We start from the raw sequence: 16,932 nt of genomic DNA on the forward strand, positions 1-16,932 counted from the left end.
GGGTGTGTTGAAACTGAAATCTAAATAGCAGTGTAAAAATAAAACAGACAATATTTACACTAAACAGAAACAAAATCTAACCCTCTATTTCACAGATTACATCTGCCCCCCACCTGCAGTGCACATTATTTTTCCTATTTTGAGAACAAATTTGCTTTGTGATACATGTTGGACTAGGCCCATATTTAGGGGGGTATTCAATCCTAGGCCTGTTCTCGGCCCGCTCACCTGTTTATCTGCAGACAGGATTCAATGTCCCTTCTGCTGATGAAAAGGGGGCGTGGATTGTCAAACTACCGCCATGGTCTCGACAATCCACAGCCGTTCTTGGCAAAACAGGCCTGACAGACAGGTCCGTTCTGCCCAGATACCTCTTCAATGCGGTCGGGAAAGACAGCAATGAATGGGTGCCTGCTGCCATTTCTCCTATTGGAAATCTTGGCGGGGATTGACTACCCCCTTATGTGAGGGTAGTGGAGCATACTGGACTGGACTCTAGGTGTGGCAGACATCATCTGTTAGCAGAGAACTCCAAATGGGATCCAGATGATAGGTCTACAATGAATAGGTCAACATGGCAATAGTTAACAGGAATTGTTCCACCATTTTGTGGGGGGACTTTTCATATTTTAAAATCCAGGTAGACTGCAATTAGGAATGGTAAAGGTGTGCTGAGCACAGCAGTAGAGCATTGACGCACTTGGGCCAAAGCCTGGCAAGCAAAAGGAGCCATGTGAGGGTATACACTACACTAACTGGGGGTCAATGCACTCAGGTGTCTCCAATGACAAAAAAAAATACTTAAACAATCATGTCAACCTTTTCATGTGTCGGACCTTGTGACATATCGACCTGGTGTCAGTGTCAAACTATACACCGTCTATCTTATGATCCATAACCCTACAAATACATAAAAAGTAGGGAAAAGATGTGATGGAAATAACTGTAATGAAATATCACTCTGCATATATATTACATCTGTGGGTGGCAAATCCATGTCCACAGCAATGCTGCTAGAAATTCCCTTAGCCAATACAACAATAGTCTCTCTATATGCAGATGGCACTGGCATCTCCTGTCTCACCATTGTCCTTACACAAAGTGAATATTGAGCAAATAATCAGCCTGTGAGGGATGAAGCCTCCCACCAGCTCTCGCTCATCATTTCCTCTATCACCATTTGCAGAAGGGTTGTGAGTACTGAGTCACCTACTAAAGCTACACTATACAGACTCATATCCATTATATACATACACTGTTACTATATATACACAAAGACCACAAATACAGCAATTTTAGCAGGATGAATGCTAGTCTGATATCAAACAGAAATATGTAATGGTTATAGAAAACATACATACACTACATATAGTTAGTCCATTTTTGTAGGTAGGGCACTCAGTCTGTTGCCTTTGGAGGATACTGGTTGCCAAGATTAAGGTCCCACTGCCGGACTATGCTCTGTTGAATAAAGACTGATACTGCTTTACTACTTAGCGAGTGCCCCAACTACAAAAATGAACTAAACCGACTGGATTGAGGAATCTTTCCATTGGCATCTATTGGAGCACCCCTGAAATAAAAATTCAAAGTAAGGTATAGCACCAATATCATTGAATTTCTTCACAGTAGTGTAAATCCAATAATCTTGTTCAGAATGTGAGACATGCAGAAAGAATAACCCTACGAGTTTCGTCCATTAGGACTTCATCAGGGGCAATGTCCATATAACAGTTTCAATCTAAATTTGGTATAATCAGTCATACAAAAGATTCTAGTAACAAATACACAGGTTACGGTGAAGACGGACTTAATTATATTTCAGATGTACATACCAACCTCACACATGGTCACACACACACACACACTTCAACCCTGTACACACAAGAGGATTAGAGGCACCACCGACATAGTTAAATATATCTGTGGTGCCATTGGTTAAAGGACAGTGCTTTTACACTGAACAACATTGTTCATGATATTGTTTGGTGACGTCACCAGGACCCTGCTCAACTTGCAGGTCATTGGCTATATTGCCAAAATTGACATGCCTGTCGAATCTACCGGTTAATGATGCATGAGAGTGGGCTTCGCGAACAATATTGAGCATACATACCACCTGTTTTTTTTAAAAGATATTGCTCCGAAGGGCCCTTCTGAGTAATCTATTTAAAAAATGAAATTGGTAGAATGTATGGGGCTTTATATACATACAGTACATACATTTTTACATAGCTTATATCTGGCAGGCATCTAGGATGTTACTGCTGTACAAAACCGTGCCCAGTCAATCAGGCTCTTATAAATGACACACATGCACACCAAGAAACCAGAGCGATGAAGAGGTGTGAATACAGTTGCAGGAAGATATATCCAGGGAAACAATACAGAAGAGGAAAACTCAGTACACACATCACAGATTGTGAGATCATTCCTAACAGACGCAGTACTGCTTACCGTTGTCCTTGCTGCTGTTTTCCTCAATAGTCATTTGTTCTGCCAGCTCAGAGAGAGACTCATCTATTGTCTGACTGCCTCGTAAAGTGAGCGAGAGCCTTCTCTTAAACTTTTTCATGTTTTAATTTAAAAAAAAGGAGGAGTACAGCGTAGAAACCTAGAAAAAAATAAAAACATATATAAATAAGAGAAAAAAGGTACTAATATTGGAATAGAATAAAAGAACAATAGCATGCAAATGCCAATTGGCCCGATAATTTAATAGGTGTGTATGCAGGAGCAATAGCAGGTCAGTGGCGTATATGAGTTTTATACCTGTCAGATCGGGAGGTTGCATCTTAAGAGTTTCTTAATATCGAGATACCCAACCTCCTGTTCCCTATTACAGTAAATACTGATGAGAAAATTCCAGGGATCGGAGCATTTATTAAATCTGCAGCAATCTGCAGTGTGTGCGAGACTTGAATTCATTCCATATTTTAAGTTTCATTGAAATCCTAAAATTGGCTCATATGCTGCGTAATACTGTACATATGTAATTTTATGTAAACACAGCCATTTTTAGCATGTCAATAAAACTTAATTTTGGAATGAATGCAATTTTTTTTTTAAACTGCACTTTACCTATGCTGCGTAATACATGATATGTAATTTTATGCAAAGTGCATTTTTTCAAACATTTTGCAAAGCAATCTATGTTGGAACATAACGATATGCCAGACATTTCAATGTAATTATAAAGGTGCCGATACACTTTTCCGACTTGTCCTAAGGACAATTCTGACCCAATTTCCCCGGAGCTCTCCATGAGGCTCACATGCGATCTGGCACTTGATGTACCATTTTAATGTGCGATAAATCACTTGTAATACTCCTGGTCAAGCTGAAGGTGGGAGGCAGCAGAATTATATAAGAGAAAGCCCAGTGTGGGGGGAGTGCAGCCACTGTTTGCCAAAGAGGGCTGGCCCACCGATAAACTTTAGAGTCCCAACCACTTCCCCCCCCCCCCCCCCCCCCCCGCCTGGGAAACTGCTGGGGCTACTCAGCTGCAGCTGTGCTTTGTGCTCACGATGCTGTTGCCTGTGTGACAGCCAGTACAGACGGCCGCAGCAACCTAACAGAGCAGGGAGAGCTCCTCTTTAGCCCAGAGCCTCCCTGCACTGCCTACTCTGCTTAGCGGCACATATGGGCGGAGAAGAGCAGGCGGGCAGCAGGGATCCTTCTGCTGGCTGCTGCTGCCTGTCAGTACAGCAGCGCATAGCATCAGTAATGGTCTCAACATACAGGTGTCTCTAAGCAGCGGCATGTCAGAGTGGAAGTGGAGCGGAGGAGCAAGGTGCAGTGTCCCGCTAAGGAAGTTTAATGTGAACACTAATGGGCGGGGGAGGTGGAGGACCGGACAGGACACCCCCAACCCGGCCAAGACCAGATTCTGCTTCCTGCCCCTCAAAATCTAGTCGCCAGGAAGCAGAATCTGGACGCCGTGGCGACCTGGGTTTGTCTAGCCCTGGTCTAGATGGCATATAGAATAAACATTTTTCATCTTCAGCTATTATAAAACACGTTAGAATACTTGGGGTAGTATCCAATTAGCTGCTGTAATTTACGGCTGTTAATTAACTCACCAGGGGCTATCCTTTAACTGGGATTTTTGCCTGCCTCAGGCAGGCGACACCAAATCCCCGATATGTAACCATCTTTTCTATGATAGCTGCCGCAAAAACACATAAGCCTGCTGATTTTGAAGACGCTAATGCAGGGGTGGCCAAACCTGTCCTCAAGATCTACCAACAGTTCATGTTTTTCAGGCAACCTGTGGATCTATAGTAGGAATGAATGCAGCCGGTTTGAAAATGTGACAGTTGGTAATGACTACAGCGGTGCACCAGCTGGGTGATTTGGAAAACGTGGACCGTTTGTAGATCTCGAGGACCGGTCTGGCCACCCCTGCGTTAAAGTGTTGTTTTTTTTTTGCAATATGTTGCACAAAGAAAACAATTACAATTGCCTGATAATGGGCTGTATTCAGTGCTCTTTTGCAAGCTTTGATGGCGAGCATTGCTGTTTGCTTGCAGTCACAGATCAGTATTCAACATACCCCCCTGCACACACTGTTTCCACCTGGAACAGCGCATGTGGCCACCAAAACAGCAAGCTAAACGCAGCGGCTTCCCTGCATTAGCCGTTACCCTCAGAGTTTGGGCGAATCCTCACCATCCTCTGACAGCAACATTGATGGAACATTGAATAGGGTGAGCGGCCGACGCAGGGGTTAAATGGTGAGGGTGGCTTGTTTTCGGTGATCCTCCCCGTTTAACCCCGCTCGCATCGAATATGGGCCAATGACTATCTTTATGTTTGTCCAGCAGCAATAATAATAATAATCATCATAATAGGTTCCCCTTTCAGAATAACATGAACACACACTCCACAGTACCTTTGATAAAATGTAAATTTGCCTAATCATTCTAGCGGCTGAATGATTTACATTAATTCACCAGATTATTCCTTTCCTAATCACACTATTCATGCTAGGCATTTTTTCCTCATGTTGAGGGTTATTCAATGTGTGCAGATATTTCCAACAGGCGTAAATATCGGCACAGACCTATTAAAATGTGCTGCGGGTCAGTGAAGTGCCAAATTCAAGGCCTTTTTTCACGGATCTGCGGGCTAGCCTACCATCAAAAAATATCTGACTGTGTAATAGATTGAACGAATACCCCCATCCCACCCCATAGCATTTAAAAATGAACTGCAAGCTATTTACCCAGAACTCTGCCTCAGTCTCAGAGAGAAACAATAGGAAGATTTCAATTCTGCAATGGGAGTAAAGCAGAATCATCATTACTGTCCAGGCAAAGATATTACCACCCAAAATAACACAAAATGAACCTCTCCTGCACAACAAATTCGGAACTCCCATAAAATAAGGAGATAAATATTTGCAATAATGCATGTAGTAAGGCACATACAAAATACATACACAGACGCATCGCTTAGCTTTGCACTTAGAAACACATTCCATTTTCCTTTTCATAATCTGGCGGATATAAATCTGGCAATGATCATGTAAAACGTGATTTACAATGAAATAAATGATTGCATACTTGCCAAACATACAGTTGTACTGCAACATATTGGCAGTGTGGATTGGGCAAGCTAGTTGTTAATTAGTATGTTTATGGCTGTATATCAATGCTAATGCAGATTGATGTCTTAAGCCCCAAACACACTAAAAGATATAGAAAAACACTTTCACTTTAGCTTCTAGTGTGTGTGTACACTCAATATATTTAACAATGCAAGCTCTCGTGCATCATTAACGACCCCCTCTCTAAACCACATGTGCAGAAGAGGGAGTTCCTCGTTTACAACTGTCATGCTGCATGGCCTTTGCTCCACCCGCCGGCATTGGCAAGTGTGATGCTGATCACCAGGCCTGTATGGGGCTGTAGATTGTGGAAGCATATTGAATTTTCCCATCTCATCACCGGATTTGGGGTCTATTCACTCAGTCGGAAACTGGCGATTGTCGGAAAATGGCAGTTTTACATGTTTTTAATTTTTTTTTATCCATGATTTGACCTATTCAAAAATAAATAAATTCTCCCAACAGGTTGTAAAAGCCACCAATCTGTGTGCTTTTGCCAGAAATGGGGTCAAACTAGAAAAGGCTTGCGCGGGGTCGTTTACCTTGGCTAAGCCATTCCTTACGCTGGTTCATATTGATGTACAGACACCATTTAACGATTCGGTAAAGAAATCGTTCCTTGTGTCCATGAATTGAACGGTGACGAGCAAGCAAACCAGCGGAGATTGTGGCTCGTTAATTTTTGTTGTCGTCACAAAGCATGCGGAACTCATGCTCCACACTTCTGAACCTTTCCTATTGTTTTTGTTCCCAAAACAACCAAATAATGTGGTTTTTATCTTTGAACTGGTAAAGTTCCTGTTCCTGATGTTTATGCCTACTGCTACTATCATTTAATTAATTATCAAACAAATTAATAAAACTTTGTTTTCATTGTGTTTGTCCTTTGCTTAAACTGTTCAATACAGTAGACTGTTGGCTTCCCAGCCTCTAGTTTCTGTAGTAATAATATGTATGTTGCCTTTCTTTCCTTCAAGGAATGTATCAAATACATTTGCATATTAATACAGAGGAGTCGGCGTCAGAAGTACGAGGAGTCGGAACATTTATCTACCGACTCCACAGCCCTGAAAAGCAAACCATGTGCAAGTACGCAGTACACTATTTGGTTGTCCACGTGCTCAAGCATCGACAAAAAGGTGAAAAATTTGTCGACCATTGCTATATAAAAATTTGTGTCGACTATAGTCACTGTTGACCTTTTGGTGTCAACATATTGAAAGAATGTCTATCGACACAGTCGGCCTTATAATGCAGAACACCATACAGCCCACTGAGCCACACAGTAAAAAAAAAATGGATAAAAAAAAAAAAATATGCAAAAGTAGACATTTTAGAGCACTGAAAATATAATTTATTCTACAAATTATAGGTAGAGGTTATATTTATTTTGGAATCCCACAAAGTGGTCCCTGAGATCTACCAAGAGTTCATGTTATCTGGGCAACCTGTGGATATGTAGAATGTGTCAATTAGGAATGAATGTACCACTTTTGAAAATGACCACCTAGCTATGCAATAGGTAAGTGGTCTGGAAAACGTGATACGTTGGTTCTCAAGGACCAGTTTGGCCACCTCTAAATAGACCGTCAATGGGTTGGCATGCAGTAGGGCGACAGGTTCAAAAGGTCAACAGGTAAAAGGTAGACTGTGCTTGAGGATATCAGGTGCAAAACCGAATGATTGAGTAGCACCGGCTGCAGAAGCAAACTGTTTGACTGCTTCCGAACTGGACAGGCTTGGCTGGGATCGCATGTAAAAGAACTGCATACAGCTTGAGGGGGAGAAGTCATCCTAGTGTATGCCCAGCTTTATTCAGACCTGATCATAGGACAAATTTGTTCTCAAAGTGGGCATAAAGCACATGCACTGTAGGTGGGTAAAATATATATAAATAGATTGTGCAGATAGTTAGATTTGGAATAGTGTTCATTCTAGCACCCGCCATATTTAAAACCAATGCAGTTCCTCTTCCCTGCCTTGGTTGTCGCTGTCTGCTGTGGTGTTTCTAGAACAGGTCTGGTTTGCATGAGTGCTGATATACAGACCACACTGTGCTAGAAGCACTATAGCAGACAGTGACACCCCAGGCAGGGAAGAGGAACTGCACGGGTTTTCAAATATGGCAGGTGCTAGAATGAACACTACGGAAAATTATTTTGTTTCTGTGCAGGGGAAAAAAGTGGTTGCTTTATTTTTACACTGCAATTTAGATTTCAGTTTGAACACACCACACTTAAATCTAATGCCACCCATATACAGTCAGGTTTACGTGCATCGCACGGCACAAAAAGTATGTTCTGCTTGTGCTTTTTGAATTAGATTGCATCTAGCTCAGAATGCATTGTGCACATAACTTTTTTTTGCACATTTTGCATTTGTCCCACCTGCAGTACACATGGTTTTGCCCATTTTGAGTATAGAATTTTCCTGCGATCAAGTCTGATTTCAGTAGAAATAATATTTTCAACATTTGGTTTGGTACAGTCAAAACGGAGAAAATCGATTGGGTATTTACAAAGCTCCAGAAGTTTAGTTTTATTAGACGCCTTAAAAAGAAATGAGAGAGGTGGTGAGGCGACGAGAAAGGGGCAAGGTGACTTGGGTTGAGGTGACAGGGGAATATAATGCAGCATCGAACGGCTCTCCTGCTCCCCTATAAAATGTCCACAGCTACTCATCTCCTGGCAGCTGGCTGTCACTGCTCTCTCTTCTCCCTGTCCGCTGCTGCTCCTATCGTGGACCATGGTGCTGGGTACAGAACAGGCCTGGCTGCAGCAGAGCATATCCCCTGGGACCTTTTAATTATTATTATTATTTTTTAAATAAGAGTCCCGCATACCAGATTTACCTTGCAATAGAAGTGTAGCCATTATCAGAAATAATATTCAAAGTCAACATGTGTTTTGAACAACGATAGGCTAGAGCCTGTGGCTCCCAGCTAATGCTAAACACATCCCAGCAAGCACTGCCTTCGTTTTAGCATTCCCTATTAGCAAACCAGTGGCCCAGCATGCTGGGACTTGTAGTTTTGCTACAGCTGTAGTGGCCAGACCTGCGCTAGAGTAACACCAACACTAACAACTTCTACAAAAGATTCTTAAGAGAACCCAACAGGCTTAAACAAAATCTAAAAACAATAGAATATATAATTTTTGCTTTATTCCAGTGGAAAGATATGCCAAGACCAAGTCCTAATTTTTTTCCTTGAACTATACATTTAGTCAATACAAATATTTCATATAGGGCGCATAAAAGACAAATGTAACTTTTCTAAAAGATGTACGCAATTGCCTGATCACTTCTCTCCACTTGTCGCACCCATAGTGAGTCATAGGCTGAGCATTCCACCTGTTTATTGGGAGATACACACAAGTCTTACACACAATCTTTTGACTAGTAGTGGAAAAAATGCATACATTTTTTTAAAAAAACCCGAAAAATTCTTATAAAATTTCAGTATAAAAGAGGTAGCACTTTAAAGCCATATAGAAGTAAAATTCTTCAGTGTGAAACAAAAAAAATAGTAGTAAAAAATAAATACATACATGATTTCAGATAAGCTCTTAGGAAATCTAGACATTAACTGCATTGTGCATTATTTAGGTTATTGTAGCTATTACATATTGAAGATAAAACACAGAAAACCCTTCGTCCATGGTAAATAATAAACCAGTCTGTTTAAACAAAACGGCTTGCTTGGTGCTGTGACACCATGTGACATTCTTATAACGTACATTTTCCATAGAACGCAGGACAGTGGCAGAATAGAGAAAGGTGTGGTAAAGAAAAAAAAGTCACTGAATATGAACTGCAGAGCTGCTCAGATAGATGTATTAATCTGTATAGCAGCAATTTATGAATCATTTTCAACACTAATGCGGCGTAAGTGAATGACAGGATACTAAACTTTCAGAGTATGTTCATTAGGTGTATCACTCCTTACTTAAGGCTTAAGGAAACCTCTTCAATACACAATGAAAGCTTTGTGTAAACGTATCTAAAAACAAGGAGCAGTTTGGTGACCTAAATAGTAATGATCAAGTCATCATTACACAGAAGTAAAAAATAAAAATGTTGAAACTTTACGGTGATCTACATGGCAACCATAATTCCCAGCAAAAATTCACAGCTGATGATTGTTCCAGTAGGAAGCATAAAAAATGGCGCATCACAGAGAAGATGAGCATGGTTACATCTGTATATATGGCATGTTTGACAATCAGAAAAAACTTATATTGACGGTATTAATATTGAAAACAAAATGCTTACAGTTTAACAAAAAATGGAAAAATGCGGCTGAAACATTGGTTACAAAAAGCTATACAATGTAGTAAATTGAAGACCGTAGACCAGCACAGGGGAAAATGAACAATCTCCATTATTCACAATAGTCTATTACAGTATAAAACAATGGGGTAAAAAACCACAAGCTCCTTCTTAACACTGCTGACTGCTGGAAAAGGCAGAGCATAGAACGAGATAGAAACAGTATAACAAATTTCGGGATAAACTTGGAAAAATGAGCCTTGTTAACGATATTGTTATTGTGCATAGCATTACTGACAAAAGGCAAATGTGTACCCTGCTTTAGAAGGTTTGTGAAATTTCATCCATACTGGATATTCCACGACCAACTGTAAGATATATTCTTAGAAAATAAAAGTGTTGAGGAACAGCAGCGACTCAGACACGAAGCAGAAGACCACGTAAAATCACAGAGTGGGGTCAACATCTTATCTTGCATGGTGCGTAAAAGTCATCAAAAGTCTACTGATTCCATAGCTGAAGAGTTCTAAAATTCCACTAGCAATCATATAAGCACAAAAACCGTGTGGCAGGAGCTTAATGGAACGGAATACACACAAAAACCTTTCCATAGCTACACACTAAATTAAGGTGTATGAAAAAAGTGAACTGTATGAATCGCCGTCAATGCAGGGGACAGAATGAGCTTTTACAGAGCCAGGAAATACAGTACATCTACATTCAGTGATACCTACAAGTATGGCATCGGCAGTAATTACTGAAGTGCACTGGCTACCTGCTTCCTTGAATTTGTCCAGCTCCAGTGTAAGTATATAGCTGTTTAGTTGGCAAGTTTATTTTTAAGCATCAGATCGATTACATTAAAACCAAGTCAGCAGCTAATGCGGTATTCAAAGAAATGCATTGAATCGACTGTTTATATGGGAAAAAAAAAAAAAAAAACCTTGCACAAATGTATACCTAACTGTGCTAATAGTCCTGCACCTAAAATATTAAATGTTACACATATTTCAGATACTAAAGGGGGTATTCAATATTGGCCGGCTAGTCAATGCTGCAGTTTCCTACAGCATCGAAGGTGGAAAACAGATCAGACTAGTTGGCTGTTTTTGATGACACACCCACTTTTGGACACTCCACAGGCAGGACACTGAATTCTGACTTCGAATATCTGTCAAGCGGAGCAACAACGGCCTGGGATTCCGACTGTTGGGACGTGCCGACAGCTGGAATCCTGGATTGAATACCCCCCTAAGCCAGGTATCTAGAATATACAAAAGTGTTTTTATTACAATTCAGGTTTTTTTTCCAGCATTTCCCGGTGCTATGCATTTGTAGATCCAGTAACAGCAGATCACAGGGCAGTATTTATACAGCACAAGTCATATCACTGCACAGTATTTGCACTGTATCTCTGATATCAGTAAATAATATTTACTTACTGAATGTACAGTTTAAGTAAAGACCATGCAGCAGAACTGTATTTAAATTGCATGCAATGGTTTATCCCAGTGGTTCTCAAGCTGAGCGCCATGGTACACTTACTGGACTAAGTTATATAATATATACGGTCACCGTAATAGACCAAACTGCTGGTGGCTGCCAATCATAGAATAGGTGTACAAACAGAAGCAAATCCAGTTCCTTACACTTAACGGAATCTAACAGGATCCCTTCATGCACTAGGCAATTAGCCTGCAATTTGGGCTCTTTTCCGGTGATTGCAGCAATCACTCGCAGGAAAGGAGCCCATATTGCAGGTAAATGACAGCAGGTCCCGTGCGCATTGCAGAGGAGGCGGCAAGTCACACCGGTTGCAGAAGCAATCTCTTGGATTGCTTCCGAGCAAGCCAGGCTTGGCTGAGATATCGCATGCAAAAAGATCGCATGTGATCCTGCTGCTCTGAAAGGTCCTGAGCGGCTCAACAGGGGGTATCACCAGTGATTCATCCCAGGAGAGAAATCGCTGCAGTGTATGGGCACCTTAAGGATGACAAACACAATCTACTTTGTGGAAATTTCTGGAAATGTTAGTCTTAGGGGTGCTGTGAAAAAAACGACACTCTAGGACAATGGTTCACAACCACGGTCCTCAGGACCCGCCACACAAAATCACAGGTGAAACAATGGTCTCCACATGTGATCTTTTACATTGTGTCAGTGAATAATGAGTGCACCTGGCAGGTGACCTGGAAACAATGCACTGTTGAGGCTACTTGAGGACCGAGGTTGAGAACCACTGGTCTAGGGCACAGTGATTCAAAAAAGTTCTTGAACCACTGGCTTAGCCTTCAATAGTATGTTTGAAATGAAAGAATTCAGGGAGCAGAAAACCAGTGCATGGTGTACCAACTTACACTCAGATGAAATTATGGAAAATGTGTGCTATATATTATCTAGATCATGCAGTTGTTCTTTGCCATCATTTTACTATGAGTTCAGATTGCCCAACACACCAAAAAACAACAACACTATCCCTCTTGACTTTTGCTGTATTTTCTTAATATCATCAGTAGTTCAGTCTAATGCATGTGTGCTAAGCCTCTCAGTGGTAACAGAATGATCGGATAAAACTCCCTCATTTCCGCTTTCTCCAGCACACTGGCAACCAAGAGCTTTAGCGATTTTAATTAGTAGCAGGGAAACCAAAAGCACCATCTGCTAGTGACACACAGCTGCCCTTTTGGCGTCATAAGCAGAATAATATGAACTACATCAAAGGCCACAATTCAAGGGCAAAAAATTCAATCATAAAATAAAATGTTCAGAGAAGGGAGCAGTTTTGTATATTTCTACATTATCCCAATGGGAACCTTACATTCAGAAAAAGAAAGAATAGAAATATTTCCTTGTATTTACCCATAACTTGTATATTTATTAAGACTGCTTACAAAAACAATATATGTTGCACAACAAGCTTCTTCCTTTTTTCTATTTTCAAACTCACTTTCAAATGTCAGTGAAATGTATTTAAAAAGCAAACAGCTGATTGCTCCCATCTCAGGTAGCGCCTCCTTGAGTCAGGCTGCCAAATGGCACTGCAGGCTTTAGAGAGGGAAACCCAGGGTTACCAGCTGGAGAACACTAAGTTCAAGTAGCTATTTGTAAAATAAACAGACAGCGTGCAGGATATTAGTTTTCACAGAGATCTCCTCTTCTAGAAGAAAGTTTCAAGTCTGATGATTGGTCACATTAATGAGAACTCCCAAAACAAAACGGGAAGGGGTATCTTGGGTTGAACAGAATTTTAGAAGAAATTATGAGCAAACATGAACCCAACGCACATGTCACAGCGGCAGGTCAAATAGTTTACACCGAGAGAAGGATAAAACACAATTCCCACTATATTTATGATCATTCTTTAGTAAATGTACAAGTTTTCACTTATTTCATCTGCCTAAGAAAACCACAAGAAACAAAATGCCGATGTACTCAATATGTCAGCATATGAAAATGAAATCATCAAAAATAACTGACGGCATTAGATTGAATGTTTTTTCAATGTAATCTCCATGCCTGTGACATGCGTGGCGTGCCAGGAAACTCCAGGCTGAATGACTTTTCAGGAAACACGCTGAAATTTACATTGAAGTACACAAACCTTTGTTTCCCGTACAAGTGGAAGCAGGAACTGAGTCATGGCCTGTTAAAAAGGCAGCCACACCTTATACTTGAGTAAGCATTTAGGATTCTGTAATAACTCTCTACAAACAAACATAGATTACCTATAAAATAGCCTAGTCAAAGAGATAAAGCACAAAAATGCTGGATAGAGGAGAGGGGAAGCTATACTGGGTACACATATTCAATCCCCATCTGACCAAGCAGTTAGCTGTGCGGCACACGGTCCCAACAGTTATAAGCCATTTATCAGCTAATATGTCTGCACATAAGCATATAAGGGACGGCTGTTCACCAGATATCAGAACAGAATAACTATTGTATAGGTGTGCACCCAGCTACTAAGCAACAGTAAAAGGACTTGCCTACCACCTGGAACCAAAAATATGCAAACCAGGACGCAAAATATAACTAAAGCCCCATACACACTACACAATTGTTTAAAAAAAGATATCGCTCAGGACACTACACCGCTTGCCCAGCGGCACCACCGTTCGCTTGTAAGCAGGGCCCTCCTACCTCTAGGTCAGTTTTTTACTACTCATTTTGTAGTATCACAGTTTCCAATTGTAAAGTGCAACAGAATGTGCTTCGCTATATAAGAAAAACTGTAAACAAATAAATAAAATGCACTATATTGGTGGTGACGTTAATTGAATAGAGTGTATGGTGCTTAAGTTAAGCTGTGAAACCTTGTTCAATATAACAAAATGAATATGATGAACAACATACAATAATAAATATAAAATGTGAAAACCTACATCAACACATTGTACCAAACTTATTAATTGTGGTTAGTACTGTACTTCACTTTGTAGAGGGCTATCCAGGCCTGTTTTTTGAGCTGCGGACAGTGTGTTTTCAGGAAAGATAGCATGAAAAGAATAACTGAGAAACACTTCTGTTTTTCATTCCCAAAGTTTCTTTGCAAGTAACTGGCTACCCACTTTAATTTCCTGAAAAGCTGTTGAATGTCTGAACACTATCAAAAAGGCAGGATGTAGAAATTACTACACTTCCATAACTAATTAAACACACAAAAAAGCAACAGCATTTGAGGAAAAACTAGTTGTATTAGAAATAGCCACACAAGCACAAGAATATGGGAAATTCAGAAAGGGCAAGAAAATGCCCTACCCTTAAAAGGGACGCTTAATTGACAAAGAAGAGAAATCAGATGTATCCATCCTGTCAAAATCATGAATTGGGAACTATATATGTGTTGTTACTAGTAAGGTTTGTGCGAATATACAGTACCTGCACAATTACTGAAGGTGCAGAAGCAATATTCCTATTTGATCACATAGTAGAGTAGCCAAGTACCAGAAGAGTAGCAGCAGCGCTCCTACAGGGATTACACAAACGCTCAACCATTTATTTTAGGGAAAATTCTGCACCATCCCAAAATATGTTCTTTGTTTCCTAAAGGTTTAGTTTAACATACACAATCTGGATCTACTGCAGAATTATTTCACATCAGCCGATCTATTTCAGTCACATATCCAATTCCCCTGACTTCCATGTATTATTCAAGTGTTACAGATACTAAGCCTTTATCAGCACTTCCCAGTGGACAAGGGGCTTGAAGCATTATTCCATGTACTTTCCACCACATTTGACAGCATTTCAGATCTTCGGTCTGTTCTTTCCACCCTGCATTTTAAATGTTGACCTAGAATTAGCGTGATCGTGTTAATTCATACTTTAAAAATATAACGATAGTAAATTTGAAAAAGTTAAGAAGTTCAATTAAGTTTACAAATTACAGCATTGCTTTCCTTGAAGTTATGTAACTGTTTAATGTGGATGTGTAGCATGCACCAGCACACATTTTTCAAGGCCATCAGTTCCAAAAGAAATGTAAATAATAATCATTTTGACAAATGGCGTTATGGTTACCCGCTGTCTACAAGTCACCCTGGGGGTCCAGGTTTTAATGGATAACCATGCTTGAGCATGTGTGACTAAATAATACCTCAGTCAATTTGACCTTCTGTTTAGCCATGGATAGCCTTAAAAACTGGACTGCAAAGGTGCCAGTATTTGGGAATGACTGCTTTTAGGTACAGTATTAGCTAATTATGAGGCAGGTGCATTAAGCTTTACAAATAAATAAATGCAAGGGTGGTAAAGTCATGATATAGGCTGTATTTAAAAAAAATGGCAGGAGCTCATTTATAACTCACGTTTATCTCTTTTTAAAGGCTGAATACATCTGCCCCTATTCAGCTTTAAATAATATTACAGGTAGGGATGCCAATCCCGGGGCATTTTTTCAATCCCGGAAATCGGGATTGAAAAATGCTCAATCCCGGGATTGGCATCCTTAAAAGAAAACCACCCCCCCCCCCCTCCCCCACGTTGCCTTACTTTAAGTGGGGCAGGCGACAGTTGTGATGCCAGAGGGAGGTCAGTGTGTTACTACACTGTGCAGCCGGGAGAAGTCGGGCGGGAGCGGGTTCAGTGCTGCGGCCTGCGCAGCGTGACCCATAGGTCACGCTGCGCAGTCCGCAGCGCTGCACCTACAGTGTCACAACTCACTCGCCGTCTGACCTCTCCCTGCCGCTAAGTCATCATGCCTTGTCCTGGTCACAGCGGCGAGTTCAGCGAACAGCCTCCAGTAATTGTACAGAGCGACGGCGGTGCGGGGGCGTGTTCGGTTGGCTGCACAGTGTGACGCGCAGCGTGACCTCTGACCACATCACGCTGCGCGTCTGAGCTGCACAGCCGGCGCAGGACTCAGGAGCAGCCGGGCAGCATCTGAGCAAGTGCTCAGACGCTGCCCAGCATTAAACTAATCTAATCCCGAAATCCCGGGATTGGAAGGTCCAATCCCGGGATTCAAATCCCGGCAATATTGGGGCCAAATCCCGGGATCCCGCCGATCCCGAGATTGGCCACCCTAATTACAGGGTGCAAAATGGATAGCAATGCTTGAAAATATTTTTTGGGTGAACACTAGAACCCAATTGGACTGATTTTACAAATAAAAAAACATGTATTCAACATATATTATGGTATGCTAGTGCACATAGAAAATGTTCTGCACAATTCCTGGTATATAATTGATAGGTGTCCATTCCTAGTACGCCCTTGATACTATAGATGGTTGCTCGTTACCGTCCACCATTGATGTTGCAAAGTCTCGCACTGAAGTTTGACTTCCGGCAGGTGTTATTGTGCTGGTTCAGATAGGGTCCAGTCCACCATGGGAGGAGAGCTGGCGGCATTTGGATGGATGAAAGGCTCCTATGCTGGTGAAGATGGAGGGCATAAAATAAGGGCTGGTTCAAATAAGTCCAAAAATTTGAAAGCAGAAGTGTGTAGAAAAACCAGGAACTTGGCAAAGGTAGGTACTCCTGACATTTTGCTGTATCAAACGGCTTTATCAAAGAATAGACTATATTATCTTGTCACAAAATAACCAAGAG

At 41.1% G+C, this 16,932-nt stretch overlaps 1 protein-coding gene across 1 annotated transcript in view; it reads right to left on the reverse strand.

Annotated features, from left to right (window-relative positions):
- Positions 1-16,932, reverse strand: part of CDK17 (cyclin dependent kinase 17) — a 144,665-nt gene that overhangs the window by 72,811 nt on the left and 54,922 nt on the right. The window contains exon 2 of the mRNA XM_083182293.1: positions 2,458-2,614. Coding sequence (XP_083038419.1) covers positions 2,458-2,575 — 118 coding nt within the window. The 5' untranslated portion in view covers positions 2,576-2,614. The remainder of the gene's footprint in view (positions 1-2,457; positions 2,615-16,932) is intronic.

This window comes from Crinia signifera, chromosome 4 (assembly GCF_055691185.1).
Source record: "Crinia signifera chromosome 4, ASM5569118v1, whole genome shotgun sequence".
In the NCBI taxonomy this organism is placed as follows: domain Eukaryota; kingdom Metazoa; phylum Chordata; class Amphibia; order Anura; family Myobatrachidae; genus Crinia; species Crinia signifera.